Source organism: Cydia pomonella, chromosome 7, assembly GCF_033807575.1.
Source record: "Cydia pomonella isolate Wapato2018A chromosome 7, ilCydPomo1, whole genome shotgun sequence".
Lineage (NCBI taxonomy): Eukaryota > Metazoa > Arthropoda > Insecta > Lepidoptera > Tortricidae > Cydia > Cydia pomonella.
Window position 1 is genome coordinate 20565836 of NC_084709.1, and position 19069 is coordinate 20584904.

Sequence of the window (19069 nt, forward strand, 5' to 3'; positions counted from 1 at the left end):
TTCAATCCACCAATCCTAGTTATCTTGTCTTGATTTGTGTCGTTATGCTATTGGTAGGTCTAATGATTATATTACTCTTTGCTAAGCTTCTTCTAGGAAAATCAGAGGAAAATATTATAAAATATCTTAGAATAATAACTAATTATTACTCTGAGCAAAATTCTTAGTATTACATTGTCATCCTTAATCTGAGATTTTTAATTTATTTTATGGCATTTAGTGACCCAGTTTTCTTATAACTATCTTTGAAAACGTTGACTTCTGTCAGCTGATTGATTGTCACTGTCATGTGTCATTGTCATTGCAATGCAAGTATGCCATGAAGCCATGATTGTCATGTCATGTGCGTGATGTGCGAAAGTGAAATGAAATCATAAAGCATAGTATATATATTTTGTGATTTGGTTATCATTGACGTCCAAAATCTAATTAATACTTCTTCAACCGACTAGTTGTTTCAATATAAAAACCAATCAAAATGGTGCCGGAGTCGGGTCCTCTTGTGACAACGTCGAAGCGGCGCGTGGTGTACCGGCGGAGCACCTGGGCTGTGCACGAGTTCGAGGTGTGGAGCGGCGAGCTGGTGTGCCGTGTGGCCGCGCTGCGCATGAAGGGCTCCATGCTGCTGTGGGTTGGCGGCACGAGCGCGGAGCTGGGAGAGCTGGCTTTAGGTCTACCGGTTTCTGAACGGGGCGCGCTGGCGACGTCGCTGAGTGAGGAGAAAGCTGGCGACGGCGCAGCCGGCCTAGCACGGCGACTAGCACTCGCCTTACAGCGTCCAGTTTGGGTGGCTGCATCACTGCCCTTTGACCGTTTTTCAGCGCCACTTATTGCACGTGGACTGGTTAAGGAGATCAAGAGTCGCCCAGATTTCTTCAAGGAGCCTTGAAGATATGGAAAATAAGTTGAGTGCTTCAGCACTGTTTTGGGGAGAGAGTGAGACTGTGGGATGAAATTGGTGTCTATATTAGGAGAGCATTAATTGGTCTTTGGTCCATGGTAGAAGATATTGTGAATATATTATGAACTAAGTGTGAATTTACAATTATCCATTTTGACTACTGTTGATTAATATATATTCATTAATTGACTCTTAGCTAGATGAATCTCTGACTCAATATCTCCAAACCAAATTAGTGATATTCAAACTATAAAAAAAAAAAAAATTTCAGCTTTATAAAAATGGAAGTGGAGTTGTGGGTTTGTACAATTTATTGCTAAGATTTTATTTAAATATTTTAGTTCACCCATAGGCTAAGGTCTAATAATAAAGTGTAAAAAATCAAATTAGAAAAAGACCAAGCCTTCCTGATCCAAAATTCATGTGATTTTTGCCATTTTGGCACTGTAGCTAGGTTGATGTTATTATAAAAAAATATATTTAAACTCCTTATATATTTAGGATGTATTACATTGTAGTATATTAGAAAGTAAACTATTTTACTCCATATTAATCTGATACCATATGCACTGTTTAATGGATAATAAAAATAATGAATGAATACTTAAATAAATCTTTGTTTTATGTTTTGAGTCAAACCTTCATCAATTTATCAAAGTTAATTGATTAAAGGTTATAAGAGACTTAAAAAAAATGTCTGATGTAATCAGATTTCTTTAACCCTTTTCCAGGCCACACCAATCTACAAGGTTTTTCTAAAAAATCCAAATATATTCCTATTAATCCAGCTTTGATGATTCATTTGAAGACAAGTGACTTTTCCAGAAAGTGTAATCTAATTTGAACTTTAACTCGAATTGCTAAAGTTGAAATTCTAATGGCGCATATGTGGTTGATAAATCATACTATGCCTGGAAAAGGGTTAATATTCGTCTTAGGTACTCATGATTAAAATCGATAATTTGATAATCGTAATCATCATTATTACATCATGACATTTAATCATACCTGAATAAATAATGACTGGTTGGTATTGATTGAAATATTTGAAAGTATATAATCACCATTCAATTAAAAATCTCATTGAAGTTTGAAGTAAGTTATAAGTATTACTAGGTGTGTACATTAGTTCATAGTAAAAGCCTACATATGTATGGAGTACTTCAGAGAATGATTGTATAGATTCATAGGGTTGTCACAGTAGGAGTCTACAATAATGAATCAAGCAGAATTTAAAACAAAATATATATTTTATTCAACAAAAAAATTCTGCTACCTAAATGCAGGTACAACCAAGTGCAAAAATATGTGCGCATATAACTCCCTCAAAAATATGTCCCATTGCTCTTAATTCGCCGACATAAGAGCTTTAACACATATTTTTGAGTAAGATGTGTGCACCCATATTTTTACACTTGACTGTACAATCACAATATCATATTATTGAGAATAAACCATGATTCATAATCATTATACAGAGCATTAGGATTACAAAAAATCTCATGATATAAATCAGAAAAAGAAAGAAACATAGAGATAAACTATTTTTAAAGTGCGTTTCTTATTAGAGCCATTTAGAGCTACTACGCAACACACTCAGACACGGCCAAAATTCTGACTTGCATGCTCATATAATATTGCTTTAAAATTTGATGTGTCGTAGTCAGTGTTGGCCGAACGTTAATTGCAATTGACCATTACAAATTGAACCGTACACCGTAATGGACGGTTACAGTTTACGGTTCAATTTGTAATGGTTATTTGCATTAACGTTTCGGCCAGCACTGAACGTTAAGGGTCAAACGGGACCCTATTACTGAGACTCCGCTGTCCATCCGTCCGTCTGTCACTAGGCTGTATCTCATGAACCGTGATAGTTAGCCAGTTGAAATTTCTACAGATTATGTATTTCTGTTGCCGATATAACAACAAATACTAAAAACAGAATAAAATAAATATTTCTTTCCAATCTCGAGGTTCTCATTAGAGATGCAACGAATAGTGGCTTGGCCGAATACCGAATATTCGGCGGAGCCATCGGCCGAATATTCGGCTAGAAGTTTTACCTAAAATGAAGTAAATTCGAAAGCGCGCGTGCGTGCGCTTTGCAAGTTGATACTTATTTCTCGGTGTAGGCAGTCTTTGATAGAAATTGCGCTTATTCTGCACGCAGTGCGTATTGAATTGCGGACATTGCGATGCGTTAAATTTCGTCGTGTGTGAAAAATAAATTGGTATTATTTTTTTGTCATGTTTTTGTACTATCTATGAATATAAACGTAGTCTGAAAGATTTACCTATTGATTAAGTACTTGTAGTTTGTTACTTTTTTTACCCCTCGTTCGCCGTATCTACGTGTCAACGTACTATTCGGTATTCGGCCGAATACTGTGCCACTATTCGGTATTCGACCGAATAATGGCCGAATATTCGTTGCATCTCTAGTTCTCATCCAATCACCGAAGTTAAGCGTCGGGCGGGGTCAGTACTTGGATGGGTGACCGTTTTTATAGATAATGGCACGGAACCCTTCCTGCGCGAGTCCGACTCGCACTTGGCCCTTTTTTTATCAATTACGGTAGGCCTCATTCTGGTGTAGACACAGAATATATAATAGTAACACGTGGTGCAGCATTATTGCGTTAGCAATTCTTTTAACTATGCTGCACCGAAATTGATACAAAATCAATGGAGTCTGATTATATTACAAGAACATTGTTCCAAGCATGAGCAACCACTCTTACACGTTACACTGTATAAAAATATTGATATTAACACAAAAGTAGCGACTGCGTCACAATTTTTTTTTTATGTGATGCATGTTAAAAATACTGTAAATTCACAATACCTAAAGGGCGGGATATTAATCAAAATAATTAATTATAGATAAGATAATACATATGTCACAAATAATAATTAATCCCTAGCGGATAAATACTAAACCAATATTTAAAACAATAACAAACACTGAGTGTTATGCGATTAAAAAATATAAGAGCAATTAAATATTATTTAAAATATGAATCAATAGAACAAATACTAACATTCTAAAAGCTTCTAGCTACAAATTTGTTATTTACAAATTGCACACTTTAGCAAAACTTGAAGTATTAACAGAAACACTCTTAAGTAACCATTTATGGACCTTATACCTTTGCAATAAGGTTTACGAAAGGTCAATTAATCATCTTCTGGGTCATGCCATGACCACTACTAAACTAATGACGCTAATCACGAAGAATTTCGTACAATGACCCGCCTGTTCCTGTCCCGTTCGCACAGTGGTATTGATCATGGGCGGGACAGCAATACAATTATGCTTGTGCAATAGATTAGAAAAAAGCGGGTCAAAGTGCGAGATTCTTCGTGCTTGGCATCTTTACTTTACAAAACATTTGAGTGTTTCGTTTAGAGATTTGATTCTACAAGTCTTACAGTATAGCTAATAGTTAATCATGAGATAGTCTCAATATGCTTTTGCACACGGCACATGTAGCTTGAGCATTGTCGCGCATGTAGCCGGACTAAAAACAACAATCTTTACTGACCATACGTTTGCATTTTTGCAATAACGTTTTCAAGTTGTCAGTTAACATGTTACATGTATCAGTTACTCGCTTGTTTTTACATGATGAATGTAACTGGCGCGAGCTACTTGCGCAAGCAGCATGCACATTTTGTTTGGATTACCGCGCATTTATTTGCGCGAGTCGCACAGATCGCGCAAGTTGGTAAACTAACTGGACTTGCTTTTTTGTACTGCTGTTAACATTATGGGTTATAAAACCCGCGCATTTATTTAATATCCAGCAATGCGCACGTTATTTCGCATACGTGTGCCGTGTGCAAGAACAGTTTAGTAGGAAAATGTTCGTTGCTCACTTTTATGCCCGCCCGTATGCTACGCCCGTTGTCTTTATCTGCTAAATATTGCTCTGCCTCTTTTTAGCCGTCGGCACTAGGTATACGGCATTTAAATACCGTTAAGTAAATTGTTAACTAAACTCATTTCGTGTTGTGTTATGTATTGTGTTAAGTCGCTGCGTCACTCATGAGGAAGGATGATATAACGCAATTCAATAATAAAAACAAACCGAAATGACCGCCATTAACGGCAAGATTAGAGCCATATTTACGCAAATACAGCCAAAGTACTATTACAACCATCCACGCAAGCTTAAAACAAAAAATTAACTAAATCAATTACCTATGTCCATCATACCGGCAACAGCGGCTTACCTCCGTCCGCCCGCGCGTTTAATTTCGCACGATTATATTGTAGCACAGCTAACGCTGCCAAAGCCATGCCAGCTATGTTTAAAGGCGGCGCTGGATTCCGTAATAAAATCAACGAAGCACCTACAACTAAGACTCGCTTGCCACACGATAATACAGCGTATGTTAATGGAGTTACGTGTGCTAATACGCTAAAGGCGGCTGCCGCTTGCAGCCACGCAAGTACCCCGTCTAATAGGAGTAATCCTGCTGAGCGAGGTGAAAGAGGTTGCGTTAGTAACGCGGTTCCATCGCTCCACGCCCAAACAGGGAAAAACATGACTGCAGCTAGCGCGCTTAATGCTGCTAAGACTCTAAGTGGTGACCAACTGGCTCTGGCTAGCAACCTTTTTGAGTATAAATGTTGTAGTGAAAGTAGCGCTGCAGCGGCGAGGGCTGAGAATAAACCAGCTGCATCAAAGTGCATCTCAGTGGCGGATGCGAGGCCGACGCCGGCGGCGATGAGTATGAGTGACGTTGCAACGCCACGTGGCTGCCGCTCACCAAAGAGTAGCCACGCTAGGCCCGCTGTCCATAGTGGCGTCGTCGCTTTCACTGAAATATGAGATGATATATTATGTAGCTGTTTCTGGTTCCCTGCTAATTGAAATTATTAATTATTTCATAGTCACATTATACCCCTTACAATGTTGGCAAGTTAAATCTCTCTATTGAGACAATACAACCAATTATAGACTGAAGAAACAGATGCCATATTCTAAAGAAAAAGTGACTAGGCCCTCCAGTGTTGAAGGCCGGATTCAAACCTGTGTCTTTAGCTATCACTGCTGAGACCTTGAAACCCTAGACCAACTTGCCACATCCACAGCGGAACCTATCCCAATTTCTCGACTACATGCCATCTTAGAAAGACTAGGCGTGCAGTACGTGCTTGCACCTTTTATACATCAATAAGAAATAGTAAGAGAGATGGTGCTGCCATCTATACAACTACAAATCAAGTAGTATAAGACGTACATAAGGCCTCTTCTTGAATATGCTTACCAAATTTGGAGTCCACATTTTCAGAAGATGAATTTTTATTTATCTAATTGTCTATTGACAAGCATTATATAATACATATAATCTGTCTAAATAGTTTGCCTAAACTATTGTGGTGACCATAGACAATAATAGGTACCATAAATTATATGTAGATTACATTTTTTCCCATACAAAATTCACTACCAGGGCATATTTAGCACATACTTACATGAACAAATAACTCCAAAATTGATTAAATTTGTCACGGTTACTTTGATTGACCAAGTGTGAATAAAACCATGAAGTAAATTAGCCTATTTCACTTCTCATGTGGAAAGTTTGGGCTATATTTAAGATACAACTGTCAAGAGGTAACTACTCTCATTAACTCTTGGAAATGGTCCTACTCTTGTTTTCCAGTGTTATACAAAATATTTGTAAATATGTTAAGTCACCTGTGTGCGCATAGGAAACCGGCACCTTCCATATGGAGACCTGCGAGCACAGCGTCGTCAGGAACTTGGCCAGCGCCAGCGGCAGCAGCGCGCGCAGCAGCGGGCGCACGGGTGGCGCGCGCTCGCGCAGTACTATCGGCGCGGAGCATAGAGCCGTGCACGCAAGTTGCGCCATGGCCACCGTCAGCGGCCGCGGGAAGTCTGTTAGCAGGAGTTTGCCCACGACGTTGCCCAGCGCCGAGCACGAGAACCATGCAGCGCACAGCGCGCCCACAGCTAGCGCCGCGCGCGCCTCCGCGCCGCAGCGCCAGCGCAGCCAGCGCGCTCCCGGGAGCAGCATCACCGAACCAAATCCCTCATTTCGTTCTCACGGCTGCCCTTCACTGTTTGAAATGTCGCAACATTCGCTCGTCACTCTTTCGTCCCGTTTGATGCGGCCTTTGGCAGGGCAATATTTCCAGCTGAAATGTGTCACTTTTCTGTCATTGTCACTGTCTTGGTGACGTTAGAAGATTATTCTAGACTGTGATTATAATGCTGTTGTGATAATTACATAAAACTTAATTACTTAGTTTGTTAACAAAAACAGTTATTACTCTGAAAATAGCAAATTTTTCACAATTTTAATTAGTTGATTCTGAAAAATCACCAATTTGGTACTATTTATTATTTTTACAAAGAATGATTGACATACTCGAACATGACAACTTAACATTTTGTTATCATGTGATCGAATCTGTGGTAATTTTAGTTAGACAACCAAAAAAAGCAAGAGAAAGTTTGTTACTTCATTTTAAGTATTAATAATGAATTCATTATTTATTGACACATTTGACAAATATTTTTATGCATACATTTTCTTGACGGTACGTACTTAAGTGTATTGTATCGTGCCACCAAAGTTTGGACGATAGATAAGGAGTCCGTAAATTGCTTGTGAAGTGTCGTGTCGTGTGGGAGTGTTTACTAGAGCCAATACGTCGCGTCGGAGCTTCCCTGGCGCGGGTTGGATGGTCCGTGCGACCGACAGGTGAGTGCGAGGGACGAGGGCGGACGCCGCGGGCTCATCCCGCCCACGGCCTCCTCGGGCTGTTTCGTTACATGTTTATGCGTTATTTTCACGCGTTTAGACATGTTTACAAACCCTGGGTATGAGCAGACGTAGTCGTGGGAGGTTTCTGTGATGAGAATGACGTGCTAGATCCTGGAGAACCCGCGCAGGGCGCCGCGGCGCTGGCCATGGGCGATGACATCACCTGTATATTATATTTGTTAAGCAATAGCCTGTCAAACTGAGGTCACAGGTTGACTGACTGAGGTATGCATATAATGTGGGTATTTAACAGATGCTCATGTTTTTAGTAGTGTTCATTTTTAAATTAGAATAGGATAAACTTTCCTAGACTCTTGACCTCAGTAGCCTTTTGAAACTATCCCCAAAATTGTTTTCAGAAGACGCCAATCTAAAAAGGGTCTTTTATAAAGTAATCTGTGTAGTCATTGCTTGTTTTTTTCATTCAGAGCAATCCCTGGAGCTCATGCTGATAGTTACTGCCCTGAATCACTCCTACATTATTCTTTACTATAATTTCCTGTGGAATAAAGACATCTTTTACTTCTGCATGCCTTAGTTCACATTCTTTAAAATATCAAGATAGCAATATTTGAATATCATTATTCATACTCATATTCATTGTCAACATAACCTTGCTCGGATAAGTCATCAGCCATATTAGGATAAGCCCGGTCTCCTCACCATGTTATCCTTATCTGAAAAGTAATTGGTAAACAAATAATATACAAATAATATTTTGAATGTATCATCGGTAAAATTCTTTGTTTAAACCATTTCTGTGTTTACAATTAGCACATATTACTCCTAGTCTAGCAGTTTTAATGTTGTCATCCGATATTATTCTTTTGACAAATTTATAAAAGACAATAAAATGTGTGTGTGTGGATGGCGCATGTGAACTGTTTCTATACTACCATGCATGCACACGCAGCATCCCTGGTTAATAGTTAAGATCTCTGTACCTACTAACCCTTATTATTGCTACTAATAAAAATATGTGTCCACCATGGTTACATGAAATAAAAATATTCATTCATTCAAATTTCAATGTTATGCCATAAAACACCAATATTTCTAAATCCCTGCTAGCACTTTATGGAAAGCATTTGTAGTTAAAGTGCTTCAAAAATTACTGCACTTTATTTAACAAATATATGAGTTTATAATTGTGAGGCAAAGATCATAAAATATTAATGACAATAGAAAATGATACTCAAAACTAAAGTTTGGTGATGGGACCACTCTTGGCAAGCTTGGTCAAGCTTGGTCTATTTACTCATACAGACAGAAATATAATTATATACTGTTCAACTCATTTCATTGGTGATATGATGAGAAAATGAGTTGCTAATTATATTAACATGTAACATTCCTTGCTAATCTTGTCAGTAAATCTAATGCAATAGTAAAAAAAATCGAATGTAATGTGTAGTAATCTTATGTTAATGATTGTGTGTACAGTCACACACATATGACTTCTACCTCTAATTTATTAAAAAAATATCAAAATATGACTCTTACTGTATTGAATCTTACTGGTTTTCATCAATTTTTGAAAAAAAATTGAGTCCTTGCTCCTACACTATACACCGTGTTTAATTATTGAATTCCGTTAAATCCGGGGTATGAGTAATTACGTTTAAGGAAACTAAATGGCATAGTTAATTAAAAAAAACAGTATCACCCTAATATTCATACAATAATCGTACTATCCATTCTGTAACCATCATTAAAACGATGCATAAGTAGTCCACGAAAAATGGTATCTGAATAATACATTTTCCAAATTAAAAAGAAGTGACGTGTGTAGTTAAATTTCAAAATGATTGTATAATCGGCATACAAAGGTGCAGTTATTCGGCCTACGGCCTATGATTGTGAGCGTAGCGGCATTAGCGGCACTGATTGACCCGGCCTTGAACGCGCGGCGACATTATTCGCTCTTCCTGAAATTTGACAGTTATTCGCTTTAACGTCATCAACTAGCTAGCATAACTTCCAGTGGTGGGGTGACCATTGAACTCGGTTCCCAATGGCTTGCTTAAGCAAAGAAGAAAGCGGTTTTAAAGAAAATTCAGGTTAAAATGCCACTATTAGCTCGCCCAACGGGTATAAGTGTATTTTTAGTTTCCTTAATTGACCCGGGTAATCCGAGCTGGGTGAACAGAGTCAACTACAGGTGTTTAACGCCCCGAAATTTATATTAACAAATCAAAAACGCATTTAACCGTTTTGCGAGACCGAAGTGTTCTCATAAGAGCTCCGCGAACAGTTTTCGAAGCGAGCTCTAAGAATATCTAATCCACAATCGTTTATTATCAGGCAACAAAGGCCCATAGATGCACACCTTATATAAACTAACATACATGTACTTAAAACTAAATACTATGTTGGCGACAAAACGGCGTGTCTCCGTTGAATGAGTTGAATCGTCTGGTCTTGTATCGGATTCGACAGTTTGCCCCGGAACCTCCGAAACACGACACGCTTCGTCCAGAAGCCGGCGCACTCGATGGTCCCATACAGCGGCCGCGGTACGCTCACCACAAAAGAGTTGAAGTGCACGTAGTGGCGCGATCGAATATCTTACATTTATGGAAACACAGCTGCAAAAGTGCATAATACCCACTTTATGAATTAATTCCATTGCACTGTTGCAGCGCGTTTTATATACGTTAAATGTACATTTATTTATTTTTATTGGCTCTTTGAACTTGTCATTTATGATCTTAGTCAATGGTACCAATGTCATCGTACATCAGCAACACCAATCAGCTCTTAAAATATATATCAATGTAGGAAACTTTATGATAACCCGATTACAACCCGATTGTGACACAATAACAGTTGGTATGGTTTGGCCTTAAATCATTAAATAAGGTGATCTACACATTTAATGTGAATTCGCACGTTGCTCCGGTCGGTGGAGGGAGAAGTGGCGCTGATTGTCACAAACACACGGTGTAATCTTATGGAATGTCTCACATTCGCACTAGCGGCAGCCGTTCGAACTTATTTTACTGTATAAGATTTAACGCAGAAAACGTACAAAATGAGTTCAACACCCGTCGTGCACCTAGCGAATAATGTGCATAACGCTGTTATGCATTATGTATGAACATCGGAGCGACGTGCGTATTACAAACGGTGACGGTGTGATAACCGCGTAATACAAACGGGAATTACCCAGTAATTCTTGTAAGGGTTATCGAACCACGTGCGTTTTCGTCATGGCCCTAATCCTTAATCTTATCAGTATTATCAACACGTAAACTTATTTTACTATCAGAGTTCCACATCATTAGAATTAAGAATTATCATATCATGTTACTGGTTTAACTACTGTTGTATTTAGTGAAGTATCTATTTCCTTTCCATCAATGGGTAATAGTACATTACGATACTAGTGCGAAAAATAGGAAATTCGAAACGAGTGGCGATAAATTAATAAATCGACACGAGTTGCGAATTACCTATTCGCACATGTATCGTACAACGATTTATAGTACATATGGCCCTTTAAATGTTCGACACAGCTACGTAATATGCAAATTTTCGCACTAGTGCGGTAAAGTAGCACCATATTTATGTACTGTAAAAAATATTACGCCATTGACTGGTCGATACCTAGTAGATCTTATGTTCAGTAAAGTTCTCGAAAGGACAGTCAACTCTGTCTAATAAGATCGTAATAGGGACTGCTGATCTTTGACATCATTGAAAGCGCTTAAGAACGTTTTCATCACACTTGCTTGTAGAGGTGTTATTACACGTAGGCGATGCGGTCCGTAAATCCTAAATTTCGACCTAGGGCTGTACTAACGTACGAAATTAGGCAAAAGTTTATTTATTTCCCTATTTTTCCTCACAAGTGTGATGAAAAACCTTGTGTGTGCCACGGGTGGTATAGGAATTACTCGTGTTAATTAAGCCTTCGGCTTCGGGCTTCAATTCATACTCGTTCGTAAATTCTTGTTTGCCGCCCTTAACATACATTGTACTTTTGCTATAATATTTAATGACTGCTGTAAAACGATTTATTTAAAGCATGGACTATGACGTACTGAAACAAGAGGAATGTCTATTTTAAAAACGCAATCCGCCAATATTAATTTTATTTCCAGGTGGCGTCACTAACGCAGTAGCCAGTAGGTCTCAGTTCCAACCATTTTGTGCGGCGCTTAGACCTTTTGTCAAAATAGCTCAACTTTCGTTCGATAGATGGCGCTGAATATTGACGCGACTTCGTAACATGAACAGGACTCAGTTTTATTCGGCCATGATTTAAAGTGATCTCACCACGCTAGTACCCCATTGTTATATTATAACTAAACGCTGGAACGCCCCGGCAATCATCAGGGAGTGTCTTCAAATTTTCAAACAGCCCTTGAAACCCGCTTAAACAGACTTGCGATAGACAGAGCCCCATAAATTCACGCCCTTAAGATTAGCTGCGGCGCGCGTAGATACAAGATTTGTACGAGATTAGTGGTTTTTTGTAGACATAGGATAGGCTTAGGTATTGCTTCATTCTTTGGTTTGTGTTTGACATAAAACGTAAAACAATTACGAGAATTCCGGAAATAAATTCTAGGTCTAAACTTTGTTTCTATGACAGTTTTATTGACCAATTTCCTACCTAATCATCTTGCTTGTACCTAATACTGTTAGGCTGGACAAATCGGGGCAATCGAACTGCCAGTTTAGTATCTGTTATATGTATAAAAATATTACTCATCATTATCATCTTCTTAGCGTCAATGATTAACTCCAGATAGGTTATGCGTTTCAAAATGGAAGCGCTTAAATTGTACAAACTGTACAATTGATCTTTAGTCGAGCTTAGGCAATCGTAAGATGTGCACGTGCTCCCGCACACCGCAAGAGAAAGAAACACGCTTATATTCAACAACGATTGTAACAAAGATGAATGCAACAAATAATCCACAAAAACAAATTCATTAAATAAATATGAAAGTAGTTTGTGCTCCTTATGTATGAATATAACCAATCAATAGTTTATCATTGCCTAGCGTTATCTAATTGACCTAATTCCAAGAATTAGCACAGGCACTAATAATAGCGACGAAACAACGTTTATTAATTACCAAAATAGTACAATATTCTATAATTAGGCTTTAATTAGATCATTATAATCGATAAGGCCATTGTTACAGATGACGCGGGCACACGGAGCATGTGCATATGCTCTCAGATATTGAAGAACGTGTGGAGCTCCTACCATACAAGGAAGGTTTGTATTACTTGTATCAAAAAGTTATTCATTAGAGTCTGTTCAGATAGTGAAGAGTCGTGGAATGCACTGGGCCCCATACATTCCATCTTCTCTTTCCACACAGACTCTATCAACGGCCTCCTAGCTTAGTTGGTAGCGACCCTGCCTACGGGATGGGAGGTCCCGGCTTCGAGTCCTGGTATTTATAGGTTTATCACGAATATTTGTTTGTTATTTATGGATGTTATCTGTATCTAAGTATTTATTTATAAAAGCTTTGCTTTGTTTGAAGCTAAGTCGATCTGTATAAGTTTGTACCCTCCCCAAAATATTTATTTACTGTAGAACAGCACTATAGTTACAAGAAAATCGTGCCCCGAATATTATCAACGGAACTTGATGTCGCTATACGGCGTTATGTGTTTTGGGCAAAGATTAATCGAATCGAATCAAATTTAATTCAGCAGCGAATGTGGATGGCGAGAGAGGTGACCCCCTCTGCATACAATCAGTCTATACAGGGGGGTCTGACTGTACGTCGAGGTACAAATTTTATTCTTTAGTCTTCACAATCATGTTTCTCCACTGATGTTCGGCTCGGACGCCAAGATCTTCAATCCTGGTTCCTGCGGATTCTCCAGGTTCCATCCTCTCCACGTGTGGGACCTAGGATTTTTCGGTAGATCTTTCTCTCAGCTATCAGTAGGGCGCGCTCTTCCTTTTGTGTTAGTGTCCAAGCTTCGCTGAGACGAAGTGCAAAAATACCTTTACAGTACATATGGGGCTACTTTATAGCACTAGTGCGAGAAGTAGCATATTATGTTACTGTGTCGAACATTTAAAGGGCCATATGTACTGTAAAACGTTGTACGATACATGTGCGAATAGGTAATTCGCAACTCGTGTCGATTTAAAACACTCCCTTCGGTCGTGTTTTAATTTATCGCCACTCGTTTCGAATTTCCTATTTTTCGCACTTGTATCGTAATGTACTATAGCGAACTCGGCGCCGTCGACTGGACAGAAACGGTTTTGGACAGATAAGCGTGGCGGTCTTTGGTGTTGGAAGCCAAGATTCACTTCGGGTCGCTGCGCCACAATACAATACAATAAAATACAATAAAAATACACTTTATTGCACACCTCAATACAGAAACAGTACAAATAATATAACACATAAAGAAGAAGTAAACAACAGGCGGTCTTATCGCTAAAAAGCGATCTCTTCCAGACAACCTTAACACCAGCCACAACAGTAAGTAAGTAAGTAAATCGACACATGTAAGTGAAGTCGGTCCACGCTAAGTTTTCATACCAAGTTAGCGTGGTCAGAGTTTAGTCCATTTTATACAACTATGTTATTTGTTGTTTGGTTTTTCACCATATCGTCAGTCATAGACTATATTGAATTCGTCAGTGCCACTGAGACGCGATAATCATCATCATCATCATAGCTCTGGGTCAGGGACCTGGAGAGTGTTGTTTCCATTATCTCTAATTAAGTCTTAGTTAGTTTTTTTCATTTTGGGTCACTGAGCCAACGGAACGGAGTGAGCAAGTAACTTGTTGGTAGTTACTTAACAGAAGGTCAAACGAGTGGACAAACCAGAAATATTATTAAAGGTACTTATTTAAAATAAGAGGGTATTCTACCGACATTACTTAATGATAATTGTATCTATCTCTGTTGTTTTTAATATAAGATTAGCAGTTTAGTATTAGATAGATAGATAGATAGATAGAATACTCTTTATTGGCACACCTCAGTAAAAATATACAAAAAAAAACAATGGATTAAATTTAGAGGCAGACAACAGGCGGTCTTATCGCTAAAAAGCGATCTCTTCCAGACAACCTTTGGGTAGCGGAAATAGAGAAGTTAATGATAATAAAAAGTAGGTGTTGCTAAACCGTTATGAAGCCTAGATTCACACACACAATTACAGTGAATAAACATACACATATAAGGAATACAAATAGACATACATAAACATACATATAAATATAAATTATATATGATTTTTATAGAAATAATCAGTTTTTTTACGGATGGAAATGATCAGTGATCAAATGCTCATCTCCACATTGACTTGATGATTGCAGGGTGAGGTTGCACGTAATGGTGAGATGGCGCGGCGGCGCGTGACGCGCAAGTGGGAGGTGTTCGCGGGCCGCAACCGCTTCTGGTGCGATGGGCGCCTTATGACCGCGCCCCAACCTGGGGTCTTTCTTCTGACCCTGGCGTTGGTTGCTGCTACGTCAGCGTTACACCTCGCCTTCGACGGGCCTTACTTGGGTAAGTACTTTTCTAGCACATAATAAGTAGTATTTCTTTCAGAATGCCCGATCCGAATGGCATTACTTGACCCCGCGGTGGTAGTTTGATTGAAGCTTGACCAAGTTTCAGTCAGCAAGCCGACGGCGGAATGTTCAAAAGGTCGGTGTATTATTCAATGTATGGACGTCAACTTCGATAAATTATTACAACTGTCTTGGTTAAGTATTTCGCTTCCCGTGTAACTTCACAAAATAAATACGTCCGTTTCAAATAGTACATCAGCCATATATAAGCTCTTGGGGACCATTTTGATGCACAGTGTGAAAGTACGTACTTAAATCTCTTTCACTGGTGGACTTCAACACTGGTGCGACAATTATTAACATGCGTATATAGTTGCAAGCCTATATATTATCTTTTACACGGTAACCGTTTACCATCGATTAGGTTGTATGCTTGTTTATGAATGTTAAATTGCAACTGATTAATGCCTGTTTTAATAATTTAATTTAATAATTTACATTGTACCTATCGTCATATTTTAATTAATTTGAATGCTATATTGTTACTGAATAATGCCTTGATTAATAACCGGACATGTAATATTTATAATATTACTAATAAATGACTATGACTATCGCCGTAATGGTAACTTAACTTTTGTCGCCCGTCAGGCGGTGAATCATGACTCTGGAGGCACGCCCCCCCGCCAAGTCGAGCAAAAGAAACAAAGCAGGCTCAGCCGTACCCAGTTTTCTCGAAGCTATTCAGGGCATTTTCGAGACCCTCGAACTTCTTTATGTACATAAACCTGATTTTTCAGGACCAAAAAGGCATAATAAAATAAAGGTATATACTCAATTACATTTTGTTTGATTGTAATATTCAAATTGAAATTGTAATGTTATAACTTGATCCTTCTCTTCCAGCCCGTCGCGTGTCTCCCGCGCTTCCCGCCGCGGGCGCCGCCCTTGCAGCCCTAACGCTATGCGCATTACTTCGGACGGCGCTCACAGACCCGGGTATTTTGCCGCGCGCGGCGCCCGCCGAGGCGGCTCTAGATGCCCCCTCGGCCACGGCTGCTAGGCCTCCGCCCCGAGCGAGGTACAGTATCTAAGCATCACAGTATCAAGAATTACTTTGGACTGCGCTCACAGACCCGGGCATTTTGCCGCGCGCGGCGTCTGCCGAAGCAGCGCTGAATGATTCAGCTAGATGCTACTATGTATACACCAATGTCACAGTCAGCAACGAAAATAATACATATATGCTACCTCCATAAGTCTCCATCCTTTGCGGTATCTCAAATCATTTGTTTTTGCGATACTGCAATTTGTCTTATTAAGGCAGTACAGTATGGTAAACTAGATTTAAGAAATACTTATACTCTGTATCTTTAGGTATTTAAATAAAAGTAAACAAACAATTTGTACATTTTCGGGTAGTTTTAATATTTATTGGCTAACCAACCAAATACAAAACCGCCTGGATCTGTCACTGAACGACCTGACTTTAAACCTTTTCATCTACCCTCAACTGGCTTAAGGAGCCATTTAAGGCATTTGGCTTAAGGGCTTAGTACTACAGTGGAGCAAGTGCTGGCGCATTTGAACACCATCTGTGAAAGTGATGTGTGTACGGTTGAATCCCTGAAGCCTCGTGGAAACTATTCGTCGTTTAAACTTGGAGTCCCCAAAAAGTTTTCTGAGCTAGTGCTGTCAGCTAATAACTGGGCCGAAGGAATATGTGTCAAATATTGGCGACAGAACTTTCGTTCAGGCCGGGGGAAAAGCCGCGTCAGCGGCCAGCCCCCGGCATAAAAAACTTTCGTTTTACTATCAAAATGTTCGAGGATTGCGATCGAAAACTGATATGTTTTTTATGAATGTTGGCCAGTGTAATTGTGACATTATTGCCTTAACTGAAACATTCTTGACAAGCTCTGTTAGTGATGGCGAGCTTTTCCCCGGTGGGTGGCGCGTCGCGCGGCGAGACCGTGCAGGCGACGCCGGCTGGGGCGGGGTTCTGCTGGCTGTGCGGGAGCCATATTCCATGCGTGTCCTCCATGACATCGATGGGCTTACGCTAGATATGGAATTGTTATTTGCTATTTTGTTTACCTTCTTTTAAATACCTAAAGATACAGAGAAAGAAAGATAAAGATACAGAGTTTAAACAACTAATCTCAGTCGTGCTATAGCATGACAAAAACCTGGACATGTCGTGTGTAAAAGCTCAATTAAGATTATTCAATTAACTGAATCATCTGTGCGTTCATTGTAACTCAATATTTTTCTTATTACTCAAGACATGTAGTGACATATTCCTCAATTCCGTTCGTTATACGTACTGACGCAAGTGATTATACTGTCGGTGCAGTGCTAATGCAACACATTCAGAAAGAGTAAAGTAAAACCAGTCATTTGCATATGCTAGTCATTATGTAACAATTGTATATCGGTAAAAAAAAGGCCTTTCACTGCATACGTCTGTGTCTTGGTAACGTTTGTGATTTGTGGGCGGCTAGAAAATAAACGTGTCTGATTTTCGCAGAGAGGTCCTAGTCCGCGGGCGCGTAGTGAAACTAAAATACTGTTTCACATGCAAATTATTCCGGCCGCCCCGCGCGTCCCACTGCTCTCTGTGTGATAACTGCGTGGAGAGGTTCGACCACCACTGCCCATGGGTAAGACAAACATGAATACACATTGTGTACAATACTGTTTCACGTGACAACTGTTCAACCGCCGCGCGGGTCACTGCTCCCTGTGTGATAACTGACTTTCATTATTAAAACGATTTTTTTGCTTCCAGGTGGGCAACTGCGTAGGCCGACGTAACTACCGCGCGTTCTACACGTTTGTGGTGTCTCTCTCCTTCCTGGCGGTGTTCGTGTTCGCGTGCGCCGTCGCACATGTGGCTCTCGAGGCCAGGTCGCTGGGTCTTGCCGCGGCGCTGCGCAAGGTACTAATTGTTAGTTCGGGAGAAATATAGGAAGGGTGAAGTTTTTATACTACACGTTAATATTAACCTATTGTAATATTTTCTAGGAGCCAGCGTCAGCGTTGGCAGCTGGAGTGTGCTTCCTTTCCGTATGGTCGGTGCTGGGTCTGGCCGGCTTCCATACGTACCTCGCTTCCACAGATCAGACTACCAATGAAGATGTAAGTAATTAAACATTAAAACACAGAGCGCCTCGCGGGGAAATTGATGATTTTTGATGCAAACGGGCGGCGAGCGCCCCCTATGAACCCGCTCATTAGATAGATAAATAGAATATTATATCCAGCATTTAAAATGACTCTTACAGCCTGCTTTTGTAATTTCAGTATTCTCATGGTCCGAAGGGTTTCCCCACAGTGTTACGCCATATGCCATAATGGAGTATACGTAGTATGATTGAATTTGATATTCACGTGATATATTGGCTTTAGAATGTGTCCAAAGATGTACAGTCAACATCAAAAGTAGCGTATTCTCTAATAGCACAACAAAAACAGATAGGTATGTCTCTATATTATGTAGACTTAGTCTGTAACAGATATTTATGAACGCGAACTTTACGGAGTTATCTCTAGCTGGGAGTATTCCAGGATAGCAGATGCTTTTGGCGCGTTGTTTCATCCGGTACTATTGAAGTTGACTGTATCTTCTTACTGGTACTTTTGATACTAGTAAATTGAAGATAGTAAATGAATTGTTACAGATAAAGGGTTCATTCTCATCACGGCGTGGGAGTGGGAACCCGAACCCGTACTCGCGCGGCAACGCCTGCGCCAACTGCTGGCACGTGCTGTGCGGGCCGCTCGCGCCCAGCCTCATAGACCGGTACGGCTATTGTGAACCTCATTGCACCGACATAGCA

The 19069-nt window shown here is 39.8% G+C and overlaps 3 protein-coding genes across 3 annotated transcripts in view; 2 read left to right on the forward strand and 1 right to left on the reverse strand.

The window, feature by feature from the left end:
• The first annotated feature begins 294 nt into the window (after positions 1-294).
• LOC133520117 (uncharacterized) lies at positions 295-1514 on the forward strand. The gene has a single exon (XM_061854442.1). The coding sequence runs from the start codon at positions 479-481 to the stop codon at positions 887-889; it is 411 nt and encodes a 136-aa protein (XP_061710426.1). The 5' UTR covers positions 295-478; the 3' UTR covers positions 890-1514.
• Positions 1515-4915: 3401 nt separating this feature from the next.
• On the reverse strand, positions 4916-7227 carry LOC133520112 (solute carrier family 35 member E1 homolog). The gene is made up of 2 exons (XM_061854435.1): positions 6616-7227; positions 4916-5731 (listed from the first exon to the last, which is right to left on the reverse strand). The coding sequence occupies exons 1-2, from the start codon at positions 6953-6955 to the stop codon at positions 5118-5120; spliced, it is 954 nt and encodes a 317-aa protein (XP_061710419.1). The 5' UTR covers positions 6956-7227; the 3' UTR covers positions 4916-5117.
• A 142-nt stretch (positions 7228-7369) lies between these two features.
• The window catches only part of LOC133520110 (palmitoyltransferase ZDHHC18-like), a 32496-nt gene continuing 20796 nt past the window's right edge, over positions 7370-19069 (forward strand). The window contains exons 1-8 of the mRNA XM_061854431.1: positions 7370-7645; positions 12868-12944; positions 15030-15222; positions 16134-16308; positions 17758-17890; positions 18019-18168; positions 18255-18368; positions 18911-19032. Of these exons, the coding sequence (XP_061710415.1) occupies positions 12888-12944; positions 15030-15222; positions 16134-16308; positions 17758-17890; positions 18019-18168; positions 18255-18368; positions 18911-19032 (944 nt within the window). The 5' untranslated portion in view covers positions 7370-7645; positions 12868-12887. The remainder of the gene's footprint in view (positions 7646-12867; positions 12945-15029; positions 15223-16133; positions 16309-17757; positions 17891-18018; positions 18169-18254; positions 18369-18910; positions 19033-19069) is intronic.